Below are 23,095 nucleotides of genomic sequence, written 5' to 3'. Positions count from 1 at the left end.
ATCTAAGGTAACTCCTAGGTATTTAGGGAATCTACTATGTCTCAGTAACTGATTTCCAATGTACACCTGCAATTGTTTGTTAGCCATCTTGCTGTTTAGTGGAAGCAGCATACTTCTGTTTTATTGCCATTAAGTGTAAGTCTCCACAATTAAAGTACTGAACCAACACTTTTCTGTCGTCTGTTAAGGTCATCTCGGATTTCTGGAATGTTGTATCTCTGGTAGCAATAGCACAATCATCAGCCTATCCAAATTTTCTTGAAAATGTGCCACTCCCAAACCATACAAAATTTCAATTTCAACCAAGATAAGCCCAGAATAATGCTGGGGTTTTAACAATATGAGAGCTAGGGCAAGCTAGACCAACACCTAGTGACATTTACATCAATAAACAGGATAGTAGTCTTATATACAAATCCAATTTAACACCCAGGTGTCGCGAAACTGCGACCATATAAGATTACAGAGTACATAAGATCCACTTGGCGAAAGGCCAGATCAGCAGTAAGAGCGTCGTATTACAACTACAAATTCCCTTTTACCTATCAAAGGTAACGACTAATCTGAAGTAATTTAAAAGGTAGTACAATCCACTTCACCAGGAAGCATTTCAGGTGCTCCCGTCATCCCCTATATAAGTGAAAAAGCCAAACCATTTGAACAACTTACCTCCATGGGCGTACGGAAAGTTCGAGAACCGAGTGGGTCCGGCCGGCGCGTACCAAACGCTACCAACCAGTCGGCTCGCTGTTTCCAAGTCAAGTCAAAGCTCTCTTCACAACCAGCGCTCCTCAAGGCGAGGAGGGCTTGAAGGGAGGGGGAGGGGGAAAAGGCCGACAATAGGCCAAGAAAAGCGGCATGGCACGTTACCATAGAGGCAAGGAGAATAAACAAGCGCAGTAGAAGGCCGCAATTTAAAACAACTATTTCGTACAAATTGCTTTCGTAGGGGATGTGGGAGAGATTACTCCCCGCATAATTAACAAGCAATATATTAATAAACACAGCTCAATTACATTTCTTAAATATACCGAATATGGCACCAAAATATGGATTTCAGCAGACTGCTACAAGAGGCAGGAGATAATCAGGGGAAGAAGTAAATACACGGCACAATAATAACAACCACCACCATCATAATTATTTACATTTTACAGTTTGGCCCTCATTGTTCTGTTAAAAGGGTTTTTCAGTTTTCTGTCAGCCAATTACTGTACTTCTTCATTCTGTCGGATCTTAACTTTGTGCGAAACCACCCGTCCCATTGTCTGTGTGTTGATCTTACATTGTTTGTCTTTTGTCTGCTTTGTTTTTAAAACCTTCTACTGTTATTTGTACTTCCCTCACAGGCCATCAGCTACATGCAGCAGGACCTGGCCGTGGCCAAGACACTTGGTGACATCGCTGGGGAGTGTCGGGCTCACGGCAACCTCGGCTCGGCCTATTTCAGCAAGGGGAGCTACAAGGAGGCTCTGACATCTCATCGCTACCAACTAGTGCTGGCCATGAAGTGCAAAGACACCCAAGCAGCTGCAGCGGCTCTCACCAGTCTCGGTGAGTATACGGTATTATAGCAAGGGCAGCTACAAGGAGGCTCTGACATGACATCACTACCAGCTAGTGCTGGCCATGAGGTGCAAAGACATCCAAGCAGCTGCAGCGGCTCTCACCAGTCTCGGTGAGTGTCCTGTATTATAGCAAGGGCAGCTGCTACGGCCCTCACCAGTTTCGGTGAGTGTTCTGTATTATAGCAAGGGCAGCTACAAGGAGGCTCTGACATGACATCGCTACCAACTGGACATGAAGTGCAAAGACATCCGGGCAGCTGCTACGGCCCTCACCAGTCTCGGTGAGTGTCCTGTATTATAGCAAGGGCAGCTGCAAGGAGGCTCTGACATGACATCGCTACCAGCTAGTGCTGGCCATGAGGTGCAAAGACATCCAAGCAGCTGCAGCGGCTCTCATCAGTCTCGGTGAGTGTCCTGTATCATAGCAAGGGCAGCTACAAGAAGGCTCTGACATGACATCGCTACCAGCTAGTGCTGGCCATGAGGTGCAAAGACATCCAGGCAGCTGCTACGGCCCTCACCAGTCTCGGTGAGTGTCCTGTATCATAGCAAGGGCAGCTACAAGAAGGCTCTGACATGACATCGCTACCAACTAGTGCTGGCCATGAGGTGCAAAGACATCCAGGCAGCTGCTATGGCTCTCACCAGTCTCGGTGAGTATACGGTATTATAGCAAGGGCAGCTACAAGGAGGCTCTGACATGACATCGCTACCAGCTAGTGCTGGCCATGAGGTGCAAAGACATCCAGGCAGCTGCTATGGCTCTCACCAGTCTCGGTGAGTGTCCTGTATCATAGCAAGGGCAGCTACAAGAAGGCTCTGACATGACATCGCTACCAGCTAGTGCTGGCCATGAGGTGCAAAGACATCCAGGCAGCTGCAGCGGCTCTCACCAGTCTCGGTGAGTGTCCTGTATCATAGCAAGGGCAGCTACAAGAAGGCTCTGACATGACATCGCTACCAACTAGTGCTGGCCATGAGGTGCAAGGACATCCAGGCAGCTGCTACGGCCCTCACCAGTCTCGGTGAGTGTCCTGTATTATAGCAAGGGCAGCTACAAGAAGGCTCTGACATGACATCGCTACCAGCTAGTGCTGGCCATGAGGTGCAAAGACATCCAAGCAGCTGCAGCGGCTCTCACCAGTCTCGGTGAGTTTCCTGTATTATAGCAAGGGCAGCTACAAGAAGGCTCTGACATGACATCGCTACCAGCTAGTGCTGGCCATGAGGTGCAAAGACATCCAAGCAGCTGCAGCGGCTCTCACCAGTCTCGGTGAGTGTCCTGTATCATAGCAAGGGCAGCTACAAGAAGGCTCTGACATGACATCGCTACCAGCTAGTGCTGGCCATGAGGTGCAAAGACATCCAGGCAGCTGCTACGGCTCTCACCAGTCTCGGTGAGTATACGGTATTATAGCAAGGGCAGCTACAAGGAGGCTCTGACATGACATCGCTACCAACTGGACATGAAGTGCAAAGACATCCGGGCAGCTGCTACGGCCCTCACCAGTCCGGTGACTGTGTGTTTGCCCCCCTGGCTTTTGAGTAAAAGAAAATTTTAAAAAACCAATTATATAAGTTTGTACATGTAATGTAATTTGTGAGAGAAGTACAAAGATTCCTCTTTTTAGCGGGTTTAGGCTGTACTTTGAGGAAATTCCACTGTCACACTGCTCTAATGATTAACTCCATTCAGAATAACAAAGTTAATGGCACAGCCAAACACACATATTTTAAAAAGAACACGAATATCTTAGTCTTGTCACTCTGGAGACATGAAATTGAAAGTAACATGCACTCACAATTTCTAACACATGGCTAGCAACATTGAGCTTGAATCTGGAGGGAACTTCTCTCAAAGATTATTGTCAAAGTTCAATTCCTGGGCTTGATACTTCATACTCTGAAATGAAGAAGGTAAAGATTCCGCTGATGTTTCGGGGGGTTCTAAAAGAAAAAGAAATAATAAGGACTTGTGAAAAACCCAAAAGATAATTGAAAACTGTTTCTGCAGTTGGGAGTAAAGCGTGTACCTACTTGTTTCGGCTTGGTCGGCTTGTCTGTTGGACTGAGAACAGCTGACCATCTGCTGCAAGCATTTGGGCGGAGGTATCAGGCAGTAGGGGAACTGTGTGTACTTGTTATGGTAGTATTTATTTTTTAAAAAATTTTTTGCTCCTTGCAAAATAAGTATTAATAATCTGCTCAAAAAGGATATTGAGATTTTCTGCTGTTTCATTCATATTGCTGCTTGGGTTATTTCTGTGATGTAATATTTAAAAGGAGGTCTACTAAAGGTATAAGCTTTTCCATTAAAAATGAGCTGAAATACCTAAAGACAGATCTTGCAATCATCGCTGGAGTTGGTTCGTCCATTTAAGGATCATCTGAAAAGTCTTTATTCCAAATGGATGGCTTCTGCTACACTTACTTTCACACCAACTGGCAAACACAGAGTGGATTCTCACATTTTGGACTCTTCAGGAACAAGTTTCCAGAAGACCAGGATCTCAAAAGCTTGAGATGACAACAATGTTGGTAGACAATGATGCAGTGAAAGGCATACTGCTCACCTGTCAGGGACAGTTGGACACTTTGCATTGTGTCACGGACAAGTTGTACAAGTAGGCCTAAAAGTCCTGCCTTCCAGGAGACTCGGAGAATACATGCATAGCGTAGAAGTCAAGGGTTGTGGCACTGTGAGAAGGGAGCAGTTAGGAGTACCTGTTCCCCAGTCCTCGATCCTCACGAGCTGCCAAGGAGGTGAAGAACTCGAAACACCATCCTCAGAGTAATTCAAATTGGAACAAAGAATGCAATTTGTGACATTCATCATAAAGACCAGCTGGAGAGTGTGGGGGATACAAATGAAAGTTGTGAATTTGAGGAAATATTGGCTGCCCGGATGATATAATTGAGCAGCGTTTTTTCAAAACTCGATAAATGCAAAAAATTTCGAAATTGAGTTATGCATGCTAATGTTATCAGTCTGACCTCGCTCACCATCCTGTTCAATCATCCTTTGCATAAGTCGATATCTGCCATGTATAGAAGTGATTGAAATCACTAGGTTTTTGCAAAAGTCGATATATGCTCTCGAAAAGTTAAAGCAAAACTCGATAAATGCGGTTAACTATTAATCACGTGGCATTCTCGTGGATAATCGGAAGTGTTATTCTGTGGAACAATGGAACGCCGGACTCCTTTATTGAAAGGATGTATTCTTGGAACTGCATGCCACATGTTCCTGTGATTAGCCCTCATTGTCGTCGACAGAATAAAACTCACTTCTTGAGAAGTTTTAAGCAAGTTACTGTCACTCTACAGCAGTATGAATAATGAATCTGAAGATTCTGAAGCTGGCGTGCCGGTTTAGGAATGTGTTGGTGGAAGAAAGTCTAGATACAAGAAGAGAGTACCTGGAAAGCTGGCTAGAACTAAAAACGAACCTAATATTAAATGCAGTCATGGACTCAAAGACTTGGCCACAAGTACAGAAACTAAAACGATGAAACAATTCAAAGCTGCTGAACTGTGCTATGAAGATATCACAGAATTCCATCATCATGTAACTTCTTTAAACAAAATCGATGAAGACAAGTTTCTATTGAAGTATATGCATATTTCCACACCTCAGCGCAGCGTAGTGAACACTGAAAGTGCTAGGAAGAAGAAAACTGTTTCGGTGAAGTACAGCATTAGGAAGAAAACTGGTGAAATACTTCCTGTCTGTGCTGCAACTTTTCAAGGAATTTCTGGGATGTCAAAGGACAGATTATCTTATCTGACTAGTAGGTTTCATCATACTGGGAAATTACCTAAGGAAAATCAAGGTGGTGACAGAACAGGCAAGGAACACAAGGACATAACGGTTGCCATTAAGAATCACATCAAAAGGTAAAAATGCAGAGAGAGCCATCATGGCAGAGGAAAGTCTAAGAGAGGATATTTACCGTCATATCTCTCAGTCAATAAGATGTGGAAGACATTCTGTGAAGAAAGGAAAAGTTCTGGATTGAAACTGTGCTCGCTGTCAAAATACAAGTATATATTCTATAAGTGTTTCAATCTGTCATTCAAAACTCCCCACACTGATACCTGCTCCACTTGTAAAATTAGTCTGATGAAAATAGACAGAAACATGCCTAGAGAAGAAGAATGAACTGAGGACAGGTTATAGACTGCATAAACTTCGTGCAAAGCGGTTTTATCAAATAATGAAAGAAGAAAACCCAGCTGTCATCAAGATATGTTTTGACATGCAACAGAATCAACCAATTCCAAAGTTATCAGTGAGTGAGGTTTTCTATGCTAGACAAGTGTGGTTATACAATCTCTGCATTATGATTCACTCAAAGGAGCAGAGAAAGGAAGACATATTTTTCTATACTTGGCTAGAAACAGAATCTTCAAGAGGTTGCAACCAAGTTGCTTTGGCTTTATTGGACTTTCTTTTTAACCTGGAAAAGAAACTGCACAAAGATAGCCCTACCACGATACATTTATTCTCAGACTCTTGTAGCAGCCAAAACAAAAACAGTGTCATTCTGGCCACACTTACTGCTTTCTTGGAAGAAAGCACATTATTCAGTAATATTCTACATTTCTTCCCTATTCGGGGACACAGCTACATGGCTCCAGACAGAGTGTTGAGAAATCTTACAGAAGACAGGAAAACATACTGTCTCCCAAACAATACTATGATATCTTAGACAAGCAGGAACTGGGAAATCAAAGATTTAAAAGAGAGTTCACAGAAGGTACTACGAGCTAGGTTGCCATTTAAAGTGAATAGTCAACGTGCTATCACATATAATAAGAGACATAAAAGTGTCTCCGTATCAGTACAGGATACTGTACCTACTTCGCATACCCAGTGGAAGTTGAAGTTCTGAAAATGAAATCCAGCCATGAAGTATTGCTAAAATCCTCTGTTTTACCAAAGAAAAATATGGTGAGCAAAGAAAAGAAGGATGTTCAAGCTCTGTTGAAGTTTCTTGAAATACTGGATGATGCTGTGGATTTCTACAGGGTCGTGTTAGAAGGCAAGTAACAGCCTTCTGATGGCTAAGTGTTTTGATGAGTTCTTGGAGTAGACTTTATTTTGTAAGACTTTAATTTAACCTGTGTGATATTAATGTGTTCATTCATTACTATAGGATTATTTTGCTTTATGTTACACTGCTTGATGCTCAGTATATTAGAATCTAACCTTACAATACCAAGTAGCCTATATTAAAAATGTATGACAGTGGAGCTCAAAAATAAATAAATAAATAAATAAATAAATAAATAAATAAATAAATAAATAAATAAATAAATAAATTTTCAAAAAATATTATTCACAAAATAACAAAAATAAAAATAAGTCAATAAGTCCATAAACAAAAGTATATCATTCAGTTAGGGTATTAATGTGAAGTTCCATTTTACCAAAATATTTGCTTATATATTGACTTTTGAAAAAACTTGAGAAAATTATCTTCTAATCTTACCTCGTCCACCTTAAGTTTCAACAAGTTCTATTCAGGTATCGTGCTTGTCTCTATTGGAACTAACATCGATGAAAATTTGAAATGTTTCATGCATATGCTTCTAAGTGGAAATAAAAAAAAAACACATTTCCTGAAAAATTATGTTTGCTGCAAATATCGAGTTTTGAAAAAATGCCCCTCAATTATAGGTTTACCTGCATCCAGCCAGTTTCTACAATGACCGGGTCAGGGATGGGAATTGTGCCGGCTGCTGAGGTCTGTCGCGCTCCTCTGGGGCAATGATTAATGACTGACAGATGAAATGAAATGATATTGGAGAGTGTTGCTGGAATGAAAGATGACAGGGAAAACCGGAGTACCCGGAGAAAAACCTGTCCTGCCTCCGCTTTGTCCACCACAAATCTCACATGGAGTGACCGAGATTTGAACCACGGTATCCAGCTGTGAGATGCCGGCGCACTGCCGCCTGTCCCACGGAGCCTCCCGTTAACTTGGCTTTTTTTTTTGCTAGTTGCCTTGCGTCGCACCAACACAGATATGTCTTATGGCGATGATGGGATAGGAAAGGCCTAGGATTTGAAAGGAAGCGGCTATGGCCTTAATTAAGGTACAGCCCCAACATTTGCCTGCTGTGAAAATGGGGAAACCAGGGGAAACCATCTTCAGTGCTGCCGACAGTGGGATTCAAACCCACTATCTCCCGGATGCAAGCTCACAGCCGTGCGCCTCTAACTGCACGGTCAACTCGCCCAGTTGTTGAAGGTATTACTGTGAATTTGGTGTTATGTCAAATCTCCAGGAAGCAATTTTTCTGGAATGAGTGTCTCGTTTACCGTCTGCCACCCATACCCAGAAATATGCCTCCCATGCTTTCGGTCACAGCTCTAAATCATTTCAGCCACTTTTTGGCTACAAATGTTTGTTTATTGTTTAAATATTTTTCACAGTACGACTTCTTGTTAATATTTTTGTTTATTTCATCACGTTAAAGTGCCACATATACAATACATGTGTGCGTGTAATCCGGTAACAGGTAAAATCCTGCAGTGTTCAAGGAGTGTTTTTCTTACAGGTCATGTGTACACAGCCATTGGGGACTATCCAAATGCTCTGGCCTCCCACAAACAGTGCGTTCAGCTGGTGAAGCAGATGGGGGACCGTCTGCAGGAAGCACGCGAGATTGGCAACGTCGGCGCTGTGTACCTGGCCATGGGAGAGTTCGAGAGCGCCGTGGACTGCCACACCCAGCACCTGCGGCTGGCTCGCCGGCTGGGAAACCAGGTGGAGGAGGCCAGAGCGTACAGCAATCTGGGCTCTTCTCACCACTACCGACGGAACTTCGGCCAAGCCATCGCCTTTCACGAGAATGTGCTGCGGATAGCACAAGAACTGGGAGACCGAGCTGTGGAAGCCAGGGCGTACGCTGGCCTCGGCCATGCGGCTCGTTGTGCAGGCGACTACTCTCAGGTATCGTTTCACTTTTACGGAGAAAAGAGTGTGTTGTCGGTAGTATCTGGGCATGTGGCTTGTTGTACAGGCAACTGCTCTCAGGTATCGTTTCACTTTTACGGAGAAAAGAGTGTGTTGTCGGTAGTATCTGGGCATGTGGCTTGTTGTACAGGCAACTGCTCTCAGGTATCGTTTCACTTTTACGGAGAAAAGAGTGTGTTGTCGGTAGTATCTGGGCATGTCGCTTGTTGTACAGGCAACTGCTCTCAGGTATCGTTTCACTTTTACGGAGAAAAGAGTGTGTTGTCAGTATTACTTAGCCATGCGGCTCATCGTGCGGGCGACTGCTTTCAGGTATTTCAGTTTTACCATCAAAAGAGTGTGTTGTCAGTATTACTTAGCCATGCGGCTCATCGTGCGGGCGACTGCTCTTAGGTATTTCAGTTTTACCATCAAAAGAGTGTGTTGTCAGTATTACTTGGCCATGCGGCTCATCGTGCGGGCGACTGCTTTCAGGTATTTCAGTTTTACCATCAAAAGAGTATGTTGTCAGTATTACTTGGCCATGTGGCTCGTTGAGCAGGCGACTGCTCTCAGGTATTTCAGTTTTACCATCAAAAGAGTGTGTTGTCAGTATTACTTGGCCATGCGGCTCATTGTGCGGGACTGCTCTCAGGTATTTCAGTTTTACCATCAAAAGAGTGTGTTGTCCGTATTACTTGGCCATGTGGGTCGTTGTGCAGAACTGCTTTCAGGTATTTCAGTTTTACCATCAAAAGAGTGTGTTGTCAGTATTACTTGGCCATGTGGGTCGTTGAGCGGGCGACTGCTTTCAGGTATCGTTTCACTTTTACCAAGAAAAGAGTGTGTTGTCAATATTACCTTTACCTGTTTTTTTTTTTTTTTAAATTCCATGTAACAGTTTCTTTCTTGTTTTGTGAGTGAGCAGTTCCCACCTTTTCTGTGCTGAGTACATTGCTACAGAACAGCCACCACCCCACATCACTGGCTAGCGAAGAACATTGGGATCTAAACACGTTCATGGAGCAGGTAGCTAGCTGACTCGGATGTTGACCGAACGAGCAAGCTCTGCATGCCCATGCTCCTCGCAAGACTAGACCACATCCAGGCTGTTCTTACAGGAAATTGGAAAGGCTGATAGGTGTTGTTACGGCCACATTGTACGTAGTAAGGATGCCGGCCCAAGAAACACTGGCTTGATCGGCAGAAGAAATGCTAGTAAGATGAGGAGACTTATAACATTGTCTATGTTCCCCTGCACTACCATTTATATTTACAAGAAAGCATCAAGTCCCTGTTAATCATTGCAGGATCAGCTGCTCCGAGTTTTATTTGTCTAGCTCAGTCGGTAATCTCCTGTGCTCTACCCTATCTCGTATTTCTGTTCCATATTGACACCTCACGTAATGTCCAGTTCACAACTTCATCGGTGGCGCTGTGTATATCTTGGGCACTCCGGAGCAACGTGCTGGATGGTCTGGGAGACATTGCCATAGTCGCAGTGTGAGTTTTCAGCTTCCCCACCTGTGAACCCGGAATTTTCATCTTCCGTGGTTTGTCCTAATTCAGTTTAAAGATCTCCATGCCTTTCTAGTAAATTGAAACCAGGCGGAGCTTTACATGGATCGTTAATTAAACCCAGGTGATCAGGGTTTGAAGAAGACCATTCTTCTTTCCAGGTCTCATCACCATTAAAATGTGATTTAGTAAGCCTTTCTCCTAATTTCCTCGATGGGCTCCTTGATTTCAATCTCACTGGTTTCTGAAATTTGCAGTCCTGATGTAAGAGTAGTTGAGGGTTGCTGTGACATCGGCATTGATTATTTCTCATCAGTATTGAATAATAATAATAGAACAAGGTGGACTGAATTAGTGAAGAGTGGCATAAGATGACAAGATCGTGGAAGGAAAGAGGAAGATGGAGAAGTGCCATAAATACTGCGCGCGACCCGGCCAGGAGCTGGATAAGGGGAAATAATGTAGAACCAGAATTATTCACTATCAGCCATATTAAATCGTTTTTACGATGTGGCCTCTTTTAAGTCCGAAGCAAGGTAGGTTTTCATGAGGTCTCTCCATCTGAGACGGTCTTGAGCGATGTTCTACCAATTGATCCCAGTAATCTTCCAGATGTCTTTATCCCATCTGTCTGGTGGTCTTTCCTTAGGTCTCGGATGATCTTTCGGACTCCACTCAAGCACAAGCTTTGTCCACCTACCATCAGTTCTCCGAGCAACATGGCCTACCCGCTGCCATTTTAGGGTAAACACCCTTTCTAAAATGTCGCTGACCTTTGTGACTGACCTGATGTAATCTGCTCTCTTCCTGTCTTTCTTTGTGAAGCCTAGCATTAACCGTTCCATAGCTCTTTGGGTTGTTCTGAGCTTTTTGCTTAACAAACTCGCTCATTGTCCAGGTTCCACAACCGTAAGTCGGTACAGAGAGAACACACTGGTCAAAGATCTTTAAGGTGGGTTGGCATGTTGGATTTGAAGATTGAAGAATTTCTTCCGTAGGCTTGCCATCCTAGTTTGATACGTCGGAAGATTTCTGGTCTGAAGTCCCCTTTCATATTTACAAGCTGCCCAAGATAGACAAACTCATTGACCTGTTGTAATGTGGAGTTTCCCACATGCAGCTTTCCTGTTGGGGCCCATTTGTTGAGTATTACTTTGGTTTTAGAGAGGTTCATGGACAGTCCCACTTTTTGATAGGCTGAGGCAAGATCTTGTATTAGAGTTTGTAGTTCATCGATAGCGTTGGCCAAAAGTGTAATGTCGTCTGCAAACCTTAAATTGTTTAGCCTTTTCCCATTGATTTTTATTCCTGTACTTTGCCAGTTGATTTTTGACATGGCCATTTCTAATACTGCTGAGAACAGCTTGGGAGAAATGGGGTCGCCTCGCTTTACACCTCTTTGAATGGGAAAATCCGTGGTTGGCACATTGACATTCACGAAGGCTGAAAAGGTTTTGTAGATATGCTGGAGTACTCTTATGTAGGCAGCATCGATGCCGTGTTCGGCTAAGGCTTGCATAACAGCAGCGTGGCTCACTGAGTCAAAAGCCTTTTCAAAGTCCACAAAGGCTAGACAGAGCGGCATTTGATATTAATTACTTCTGCTGATAACTTCACGAAGGGTTAGTATGTGGTCGATTGTTCCAAAACCTCGGCGGAAACCTGCTTGTTCAATTGCCTGGGCAAAATTGAGCGTAGAACTGATTCTATTTGTCAGTACCTTGGTGTAAACCTTGTAAAGGACAGAAGGCAAGCTAATAGGACGATAGTTTCTGATGCCATGTATGTTCCCTTTTTTGTGCAGGAGAATTATCATTGCTCTGTTCCAAGGCGGAGGGATGAATGCATTGCGTAGACAAGACGTGAATATTTTTGCAAAGTGGCTTAAAATTTCATCACCAGCAAGTTTGAGAACGCTAATTGAAAGGTTATCGCTACCTGCGACTGATTCCTTTTTCATACTGTTTATAGCATGTCTGATCTCAGATGGGAGAACTTCTGGGACTTGGGAAATTTTGGTTAAGTCAGGCAAGGACAGGTTATCATCAGCCTTCTCGTACAACTTGCTATAAAAGTTCCTGATGAACTCAAGAAGTTCTTCCCTATCAGTAATTCGTCCGTTGTCCCCATCTAATGCAATTAATTGCTTCTTGCCGATCTGTAGCTTCCTTTTAGCAGACTTCAAACTTGTTTTTTCAGATAAGCAAGTCCTTAGAGTATCTTCATTGAATTTCTTTAAGTCGGTTTTAATTCTCTTTCTTATGGTTTTGCACAGCTCAGAGTACCGTATTTTGTCACAGTCAGACTGAATTTTCATTTCTCTTCTCTTCTTTAACAGGTTCCTAGCATCACCATTGAGTTTCTTATCCCGAATGTTATTCTTTTTCAACTCTCCAATTACTTCAGCCGTATCCATTAGCATTTTTGCCAAATTTTCACCAGTTGTTTCATGTAGGCTTTGTTGAAGGGCTTGAAGGAATTTCTCTTAATTTTCTTTTAGATGTTTAAGATTTATTTGTTTCTTTTCCTCCCGCACTAGTTTATGTCGATGTTCCTTAATTGTTAACTCGGCTCTAGCCCTTGCTAATCAGTGGTCACTGCCAGTATTGAATCTGTTGAGGACTGATACATCTTTAATGATTTGAGGGTTGTTAGAGAGAACAAAATCAATCTCATTGGTGAATTCAAAATTGGGACTTGTTTCTTAAAGAATGTATTCATTATACGCATGTTTGTGTATTCGGCAAACTGGACCAATCTCTCCCCTCTCTCATTTCTCTCGTCTATCCCACAGTTTCCAATAAGTTTCACCAGTCTTACAGGTTCCAACCTTCGCATTGAAGTCACCCATTACTATTTGAAAGCGACAGTCACTCCCCTTACAGTAAAATGAAAATGTTAAAGGTCCACCTTTTCAATACCATGAATGTTTATTGATGTGAATAAATATCACATAACGTTTAAAGAAGGTTAGTACTAGTTTCAACGCTAATTGCGTGTCGTTATCAGCCAACAAATCAATTGAGCAAAATACAACTTATCGAATAGCAATATATAACACATGATAGCACCTACAAGACAAATGTTAAACTACGACTAGTTGAAACATAAAACACATGACAGCAAATACGAGGACTAATGTTAAAAGTTAAATTGTCAAAAGTTAAAACAATGAAATCAAAACAGAGAAGGTAACAATAGTTAGGGTATGATACACGAGAAAATAGTCCAGCTTGAGTTCTGTAGAACATAAGGTGCATCTATATACAACATTTAAATGCACCTACTAAGGCAAATTTTAAATGTAACGTTAAAATGATGAGGGTATGGTGCGTATAACCACCTAAAACATATGACGGCACCTATAAAGTCACTGTTAGATTATAAATGATGAGGTGCGTCTGACCATAAAATATAACATTTTTGAGAAGGTATCCCAGTTGTTGAGTCTTGATAAACAAGAGAATAGTCCAGCTTGAGGTGCATAGATCATAAGGCAACATATGTTATCAGTGGGAAGAATAAAACTTGTTCTCTTAATTCGCGGTAATTAACAGGCTTAATTCAGGTGGTTTCGAAGCCAACAATGTGGTCGTGTGAAGATCATAATTTGAATTAACGTCACGATTCCCAGTTCAGTATGAAAACCTGGAGACCTGACGAAAAGATTGAAAGCCAAATTAGGCATGATATAAATGTACGTAGCCAAAAGAAATATAAGGGAAAGGAGGCAAACTCACCTTGAGTAGCGTGATGGCATAGAGGAGAGGAGCTGGGCTAATGAAGAGAGCAATAATGGAGGCCGAGTACCGGAAGGGAAGGGAGAGTGAGGGGAGGGGAACGGGAAAGAGGAGGAGTTAAAGCTGAGGAGTAGGGCTATGGTGGGGCAGAGGGATGAGGTAGTGGGGGTAAGTGACGGGGATGTGAATTGCACATGGCTTAAAAGATAGCGCTAGTGTTTGAAAATATGATATTTTTAAACAATTAAGAAATTGAAAAAGATATTAGGCTTATCAGAGATTTCATTTAAGTTGAAGTTAGGATTAAAGTATTGATCAAAATGAATAAGACAATTTTCGATTATTATAACTTTCAAAAAGTCACTCCCCTTCTCACAGGTTTCATGTAGACTCTCATAAAAGGATTCTAACTCCTCGTCTGGATGGCTTGATGTGGGGGCACATACTTGCACAATGTGCATTTCGTATCTCTTAGAGAGTTTTAGAACTAATTGCGCAATTCTACCTGAAGTACCTTCCAATACAGAGACGTTGTTTACGAGATGTCAATTGATTAGGAATCCTACTCCATTAAGCCTCCCTTTGGTTCACCACAGTAATAGAATAAATTACCAGAATTCAAAAGGTAACACCCTTCACCTTTACAGTGTACTTCAGATAAACCGATTACGCTCCAGTTGATCTTTTTAAGTTCATCTTCAAGCTCTTCTAATCTGTCATTGCCTAATAGAGAATGACAGTTGTACGTGCAAAGCTGGTAGGTTTGGATTTTTCCTATGGTTGTTTCTCTTTCATGAGACATCAAAGAAGCACCCACCCGAAGATCCGATTGTGGGGCTATTTTACTTCCGGAATTTAGGAATTTTACCTTAATTCACTCATTGTCTTTTGACTTAAAGGATATGAAGCATAATCACCATGCCTGCTTCACTGACAGATTGATAATCCTCCCGCATTGATCGGCTCGCTGACCCAGCTTCCCGCTGGGATTGGTTACCCGCACCTTCCACTGGGTTGCTCGGCTTAAAGGGGGCACCTCTTTTAGGAACTGCTAGTGGTCTTCCTAGCTGTCGGCCTGAATATGGTTTACCGTCGCTTGCACGTATCCCATTGTCGCCAACCGAGTCCGTATGACATTAAAAGACTTGCAAGAAATCTTTGTAGATTTAACAAAAGCATATGACTCAGTCGGCAGGGAAATGCTGATCACGTATTCCACATTTACAATACAGTTTAATAGCAGGACATCATCAGTCAGCACGTGAATAACAGACCTTATAATAATTGTCACATAGAATTTGGTACATATACACAGTGAAAAATACATTCACTTAATAGATAAAAATGACATATGATGTCTTGTCCTTAAAAAATCAAATGTGAGTGCAATTTTGTGATAGGAGTCTAAAACAACTAAAAAGGGAAAAGACTACTGTTTTCAGTTTTTGTGTCAATATACATGACTTGTTTACTTATGTCAATAACACTGTATGTTACACCAAGGGGATTTCTTATGCAGTCCTAGTCAAATGTTTGACCTATAAATTGAATATTCCATGTTTTTGAACAACTCATTCCATCAACATCAATTATGCTCAACATACGGGCAGACTCCTTAAGTTTTTTATCACACCGTTGCACTTACATTTGATTTTTTTTAAGGACGAGGCGTCATACTTCGTTTTTATCTATAAAGTGAACGTATTTTTCACTGCCTAACAATATCTACGTGACAAGTTATTCATGTGTCGACAGATGATGTCCCGTTAGGGATGAAACAAGTATTGATTGTAATGTAGTCTATTAATAAATATAATATATCAGCTTCATTGTCCATGTTGATAGTTTGAGCACACAAGTATAAAGAATGAGAGTTTTCCACCTAATCAATACTTTATTATATAAAGTGTATAAAATATTTCAATCACATTAAAACCCCGGTTTCGACCTGTTAATTAGGTCATCATCAGCTGCTGATGAACCTCCTTATTCAATAACAATTGTACATTGTAAAACATTACTTAAACTAAACGTGAATGCCACACGTTAAAGTCAGGGTACAGTTCTTAAAGTTTGATATCCTTGTGTCAAGTTTAAATATCTTGTGCTGTAACACCAGTGGTTGTACAGGTGCATTGTTGGGCCGCATTATGTTCAGTAGTATATGGGATTGTGTTCTTGCTTTATAGGTACTTAGGGTCATCCTCAGTCCATTATTCTGCTGATAAACAAGCTTGTTTTTACCAAGACTTTTTGTTGAGATATAATTTGATGTATTGAAGTAGTGATAAGTGTGAGTGCTCCCCTCTTCATACTTGTGTTCCACTTGGGTAAAGTCTATGATCTATGAAAGAAGAAAAAGATAGGGAGAAATTAGATTAACTAATAGAGAGTGCCTATTGAACGTGCTGTGTGTGTTATTTAGTGCGAACTTGATAGGTCATTGAGCATGGTCGGTAGTGTGCTGCACACTGTTCCGTGTACGTCGCGTGCCTGTTGTAGCATTAAGACGGACGGGTAGTGGGGACGGGGTAGGGTGGAGTGGGTCGTGTCTTGTGGGGGTTTGTTTGTGTGTGTGGAGTTATATTTGCTGATTCTTTTTAGATATGTATCTTTTAGAATAGGAATGGCTGTGTTAAAAAGAATGTTTGCTTTATCTGTGATTTACTGGTCTATAGTGATGTAGAATACTTGAGCAATGGGCCTGTGGGGGTCATATTTAAAATTTCTATGTCAATCTCGATATGAGTGAATTTATGCTTATAATCCTTGTCATGTTGCCCAATGGATGAAAAATGATCATGTTTTGCGGCATTGATATGTTTGTTGTAGCAAATAGAAAAACTTATACTGGTACGCTAGATGTAGTTGGCTTCACAATTGTTGCATTTTATGCGGAATACTTCTGAGTGACTGTATTTATTGTCTTCATTAACAGATTTAGTATTGTGTAAAATGGAAGCATTATTACGTATGGTTTTGTAAGCTATTCTTAAACTGTGTATGGGGTGGATGTGGGTGTTGTTAAAAGTAAAAAGTGCTTAGTCTTTCTTAGATTTGCAGTTTCTACTTAGTTTGGACTTCGGTTGATGTTTTATTTTGTGAACGATTTTATTAATCATGTTACTATTGTATCCATTTTGCTTCACTATATTGTGAATTAGGTTTTTCTTTTTTTAGTTCTTCCTGAGATAGGGGTATATTGATAGCTCTGTATATCATACTGCAGTATGCCATTTTTTGTGTGCATTTGGGGTGAGTGGAATCTATTTTTATTGTATTAGATGTTTTTGTGGGTTTTCTATAGATTTTGTATGTTAAGTGGTCTTCAATTTTAGTGACAGATATGTCAAAATAATTCAGAGTATGATCTTTTTCAGTTTTCATCATAAATTTTATATGTGCATCTATTTAACTGTTCAAGTATGTTGTTTTCATTCGTAAACTTGCAATCTAAAACAACAAAGATCTCATCTACAAATCTACACCAAAATGATATATTGTTGATTTTGCTAATCTTTGAATGCTCTAAGTGGTCTATATAGATCTCACCTATTATTCCTGAAACTGGTGAACCCATGGGGAGGCCTTGCTTTTTGTAGATGGTATCTTAGAATCTAAAGTAATTATTGTTGAGGGCAAATTCAAGTAAATTCATGAATTCATCTATTTCAAGGACACTCAGATTACTGTAATTTTTTTAATTGCATTCTATTAATTTTGTTGTTTTCTGTGTGGGTATGTTAGGATACATGATACATGTTAAGGATAGAATGTGGTGGTGTTCGATTTTCAGCTCTTTAGTGATGTTACAGAATTCTATTGAATTTTGTACTGATTTCTTGGCTGAGAATACAGTTTTTTGCAAAATGTTTACATGAAACTCGATAATTTGTAAGTCGGGCTTGATGAGTACCTTATCTTTGTGGATCTTAGGGATATGCTTTTGCAGTCGGTAGTTTAGGATTCATTATGGTCAGCTTCGTGATTTCTTGCTCGTTAAGGAGGAAGTGGGTGTTTTTCAATAATGTTTTGAGATTTCTCTGGATACTGGTAGATGGATCTTTTTGTTTAATTTGAAAGGTGTTGTCAAGGAAACACTGTTTGGTTCTAGAGATATTTTCGTTTGGTCGATGATGACTGTGGTAATACCTTTGTCTACTTTGTTATTAATAGATTGTTATGCTTAATCAACACACACACAAACAAACCCCCACAAGACACGCCCCACTCCACCCTACCCCGTCCCCACTACCCGTCTGTCTTAATGCTACAACAGGCACGCGATGTACATGGAACAGTGTGCAGCACACTACCGACCATGCTCAATGACCTATCAAGTTCGCGCTAAATAACACACACAGCACATTCAATAGGCACTCTCTATTAGTTAATCTAATTTCTACCTCTTTTTCTTCTTTCATAGATCATTGGACTTTACCGAAGTGGAACACAAGTATGAAGAGGGGAGCGCTCACACTTATCACTACTTCAGTATAGCAACTTACAAGGTGCGTTCCATAAATAATGCGACCAAATTCATAAAAAATTATTTATTAAATATATTCGTACAAATAATCAAAAATCTTCAAAATAGCACCCTCTTGCGTCAATACACTTCTGGAGGTGGTGTTTCCATGCCTAGAAGGCCTTTTCCAGAATGTCCTTTAGAGCCAATGTAACATGCGCCTGGATTCTTTCAGTCATGTCCCAATGTTTTCCTTTCATGACTCCTTTTAACCGAGGAAACAAAAAAAAAAAAAAGTCGGCGGGAGCCAGGTTAGGACTGTAGGGAGGCTGGGGAACCAATGGGGTGTTTGTCCTGGCCAGGAAGTCATTGACAATGAAGGCGCTGTGACTCGGCGCGTTGTCGTTATGAACTTTCCACGTGTCCTTGATGTCGCTTCGGCAGCGCGAGACCCTCCTTTTCAGTCACAATGCGAAAAACGGTTGTTTTTGCCATGTTTAGAGTTTGTGCTATCAATTGAAGGCTCAGGCGCCTGTCAGAGTTCAAACAATCGCGCACACGTGTCACAATTTCGTCGACTCGTGAGGTTGATGGCCATCCACTGCGAGGTTCGTCGGTAATCTCCTCTGGGCCCTCCATGAACGACTTGTGCCATCGAAAAACTTGTGATTTGGACAAGCAATCAGTTCCAAAGGACTGCTGAAGTAATGGAAACGTTTCGGTGGCAGACTTCCCAAGTTTAACGCAAAATTTGATAGCGTACCTTTGCTCTACAGAACGATCCATTGTGCCGCGTTACATGAACTCAAAACGGGCTTGACGGAAACGCAGCTTGCTGCCGAATGAGACAAAGAGCGTTTGAAGCTAAGACCCCCCCTCCACATAGCTCAGCAGGTTAGAACATGCTGTGGTGTACAGTTGCGTCAGAAAAAAAAATGGTCGCATTACTTATGGAACGCACGTTGTATTTGATACACTTTATATACTAAAGTATTGATTAGGTGGAAAACTCTCATTCTTTATACTTGTGTGTCTCTTTAATAAATACTCTTTTTTTCCTTGCAAAAGTGGAATTCATGACAAGGGTTGCTAATGTGACATGACAATACTAGCTTAGCACAGGGAAGTGCTGCTCAGCATCTTGGTGGATGTCAAAACAAACCCTAACATTGATAGGAGAACTCTCCAAGGCATTTTAAATGAAAACAAGAGAAGGTTATCATGATTGGGAAAGGGAACTTGCGAGGAAAGCTTTGCTGAACGAAGCACACATCCGAGGAAGAGAGAATGATGACGTCAAGACCTGACCATCTTATCTAGAAACACAGGCACAAAACAGGTGTCCAGACTTCATTTGAGAAAACAAAGTCCGTGTCTCCCATTGCTTAAGAACGAAGTATGGTAGCTTCAGGTATCTTGGTCAGATTGTCCGGATGAAAACTAGCGTTTGGGAAGCCAGTGTCATCAGGCAAGAGAGGGTGGTCATTGCCTTCCATAGGCCGTTCCTTGCAATCTTTCTCATTCTCTGTTTAGAATTCTCTACTCTGTTACAAAGGATCTGACCAGATAGTTCAAATTGTCAAAGTGTGGATGAATAATGTATGTCAACTATTTCAGGCGAAGCGGTGGCATGAGCGGCAGCTGGACATGGCCCTAGCAACACGCGACAAAGTGGGGGAGGGCCGTGCCTGTTCCAACCTGGGTATCGTGTACCAGCTCTTAGGGGAACATGACGCCGCTCTAAAGCTGCACCAGGCTCATCTTAGCATCGCACGCCAGCTGCACGACCGAGCTGGCATGGGGCGAGCCTACGGTAACATTGGCAACGCCTATAGCGCCATGGGCTACTACGAGCAGGTAGGTCTTCTTTCAGCCCCGTTCCATGGTGCCCTAACTTATCTCGTTTGTGACACTTACCGTGTGTTCCAGGCCATCAAGTACCACAAGCAGGAGTTGACCATCAGCAAGGAGGTGAACGACCGGAGCTCGGAAGCCTCGACCCATGGGAACCTGGCGGTTGCGTACCAAGCTCTGGGTGCCCATGAGATGGCTCTCTTGCACTACAGAGCGCACCTGAACATCGCCCGAGAACTTAAAGACGCTGCCGGAGAAGCCTGCGCTTTGCTTAACCTCGGCAACTGCTTATCGTCGCGGGCCGAGTTCGCTCAGGCGGTGCCTTTTTACGAGAACTACCTCATGCTCTCTCAGGTGTGTCTTACGTGCAGTAAGTCTGTGGAGTTTAAAATAATTACAGACATGTCAACTTCTCAGATTTAAGCTCTGCTCCTACTTTCATGATCGCTGAGTTAAATATTCTTCCAGCTAATGTCCTTTAGTTTCTCAGTCAAAAATGACATATTTTGAGTTTAAACAATTAATTTTGGAAGTTGACAGGTCTGCCTCCTACATGAAGTCATTCTTGTGTACACCACCAGTCTTTGTTACAAATAACTGAGCATTAGATTACTGTTCGATGTGGAAAGTCTGCAGATTATTATGTCATGTAATATTGAAATAATTTTCTCTATTCTCTGAAACAGGGTTAGACAGGTTATTTCGGAGATCTAAGTTAACAATATAATTTGTACTTATCATTCTTTTAATATATCACGTTTGTAACATTATTAATAAACATTATTGATTTTGCACCAAATATTTAAAAATTCAACTAAAATAGTGTTTCTTTTACTAATGACTGTGCAGAGGGAGGTATAAGCAATTCATAAATCTCCAATATTTCAGTTTTACGTGGATTATCGTCCACTTCACGTGTAAGTTTTACTTTCTTCTCCAGCGGGTAACTTTTCCTCTTTCTGCTCTCCATGGCCGACTGACAGCAACATGCAATTTCTACTGATAGAATCAATTGAGCAAGTATTAGTGATCACAAGGCTGTTTTTGTCGTAGTTACAGATAAATGATAGAAAGGCAGGCACCATTTTGATGTGTCATCATCATCTTCATTTCCCCGGTCGGGTTGTGTCTCTCCACCACTCTTCTCCTGTTTTAAGTACATCTTCTGGTTTTCCTCCCCTCTTCTCTCTGCACTCCCATACTGAATCTGTCCACCTCTTTCAGGGTCTTCCTCGTGGTCTCTTTCCTGTTAACTTCTCCAAAAAAGCTTTCTCTGGCACTCTCTCTTCTCCCATTCTCATCATATGCCCGTACCACTTTAGCTTTGTTCCTGTCTTGAAGTTTCAAGATTCCTGTCCTTTTCCTTATCTCTTCATTTCTAATTCTATCCTTTCTGGTCTTGCTCTCGATACCTCTTAGGAGTTTCATCTCCGCTGCCTGTATTCTACTCTCCTCTCGTTTTGTTGTAGTCCACGATCCAGCTGCGTAAGTTAGTATGGGTTCATAATAGATCGAATGTAATACTTTCTTACATTTCTTCCGGACATCTTGGTTCCACAAAGTACCCCTTAGACTCTGGTAGAAGCTGTTTGTTTGTTGTATTCTTTTCCCAATTTCCTCGGTAATCATTCCATCTTCTGTGATCACACTTCCCGAGTACTTGAAACTTTTAACCACTTCCAGAATTTTACCATTCAGTTTTATCTTTCCTCTTCCTTCCTTCCTTCCTTCCTTCCTTCCTTCCTTCCTTCCCCTTGTCAACACTATTGTTTTACTTTTCTCTTTGTTTACTTTCATCCCACATTTTTCTATCTGTTGATTCCATACATCTGCTTGTTTTTTGCACTTCCGTTTCATTCTCACCCCATATCATCTGCAAACAACACGGCTTTTGTTGCCTGTCTTCCCAATCTCTGTTTAATGTTCTTATGAATTTCATTGATGACTATGATGAACAGTATGGGGGATAGTCCACTTCCCTGTCGGGGACCAGTTTCAACTTGAAACCATTTTGTTTTTCCTATACTTGTCTTTATACTACTAACACATTTTGGTACATAGCTTTTATCATTTGCACTTCCAGTCTGTTAATTTGTTTTTGCCTTAACGTGTCCCATACCAACTGCCTGGGCACACTGTCATAAGCTTTCTCAATGTCAATAAATGTCATCACTATGTCTTTTCCAAACTCTGATCGTTTCTCCATCATATGTCTTAATGTAAAGATCAGGTCAAACGTTGATCTGTCTTCTCCTAGCTTCCTCCTCAGTCTTCCTTCAAATACTCTCTCAAATATCTTAGCTACACGGGCAATAAGGGTGATCCCTATGGAGTTATTGCGTTCCTTTTTATCACCTTTTTTAAATATCGGGATAATTAAACCCTTTCTCCACTCATCTGGGATCTCAGTCACTGTAGCTCTGTTGGTCCTGCTGCTTTTATCATTTCTGTAGTTACCTCGTCCACTCCAGCTGCTTAACTGCTCTTCATCTTTGTATGGCTTCCTCTATTTCTAGCATCGATATCTCCTTTACTTGTTCTTCTTTCCTCATGGTTTCTTCTTGTTCCTTCTCGTCTACCAGTTCACCGTATTTAATATTTAGCAATTCTCAGAAGTATTCTTCCCATCTTTTTAGTATGTCATCTGTTTACGTCAATATCTGTTTCAGTTTTTACAAATTTTGTATCTTCCCTATTTTGTAAACTGTTCTTCACCAAACCATACAAAACCTATTTACTTCCCTTTATGTCCTCCAGCTCTTCCGTTTCTCTTCTTGTACTATTTTCTTCTTTATATTTCTGCCAATTCTCTGTAATATTGCTGCCTATCCACTTCTTCGAAGCCATTTGTTTCTCTTTAACTGCTTCCTTTACTCTGCTATTCCACCAAGGAGTCTCCTTTCCTTTTCTCTCCCTGATAGTTTTGCACAGGTGTTTACTGCACACTTTACAAAAGTCCATTCCTCTTCCACACTGTTCACG

At 41.5% G+C, this 23,095-nt stretch overlaps 1 protein-coding gene across 1 annotated transcript in view; it reads left to right on the top strand.

Annotated features, from left to right (window-relative positions):
- LOC136886518 (tetratricopeptide repeat protein 28) overlaps positions 1-23,095 on the top strand; it is a 396,667-nt gene that overhangs the window by 240,366 nt on the left and 133,206 nt on the right. Inside the window, exons 4-7 of the mRNA XM_068230732.1 lie at positions 1,350-1,554; positions 8,136-8,530; positions 19,877-20,116; positions 20,189-20,467. Of these exons, the coding sequence (XP_068086833.1) occupies positions 1,350-1,554; positions 8,136-8,530; positions 19,877-20,116; positions 20,189-20,467 (1,119 nt within the window). The remainder of the gene's footprint in view (positions 1-1,349; positions 1,555-8,135; positions 8,531-19,876; positions 20,117-20,188; positions 20,468-23,095) is intronic.

The sequence above is a fragment of the Anabrus simplex genome, chromosome X (genome assembly GCF_040414725.1).
Source record: "Anabrus simplex isolate iqAnaSimp1 chromosome X, ASM4041472v1, whole genome shotgun sequence".
Classification (NCBI taxonomy): Eukaryota; Metazoa; Arthropoda; class Insecta; order Orthoptera; family Tettigoniidae; genus Anabrus; species Anabrus simplex.
This window is presented reverse-complemented; position numbering and strand designations above follow the sequence as displayed.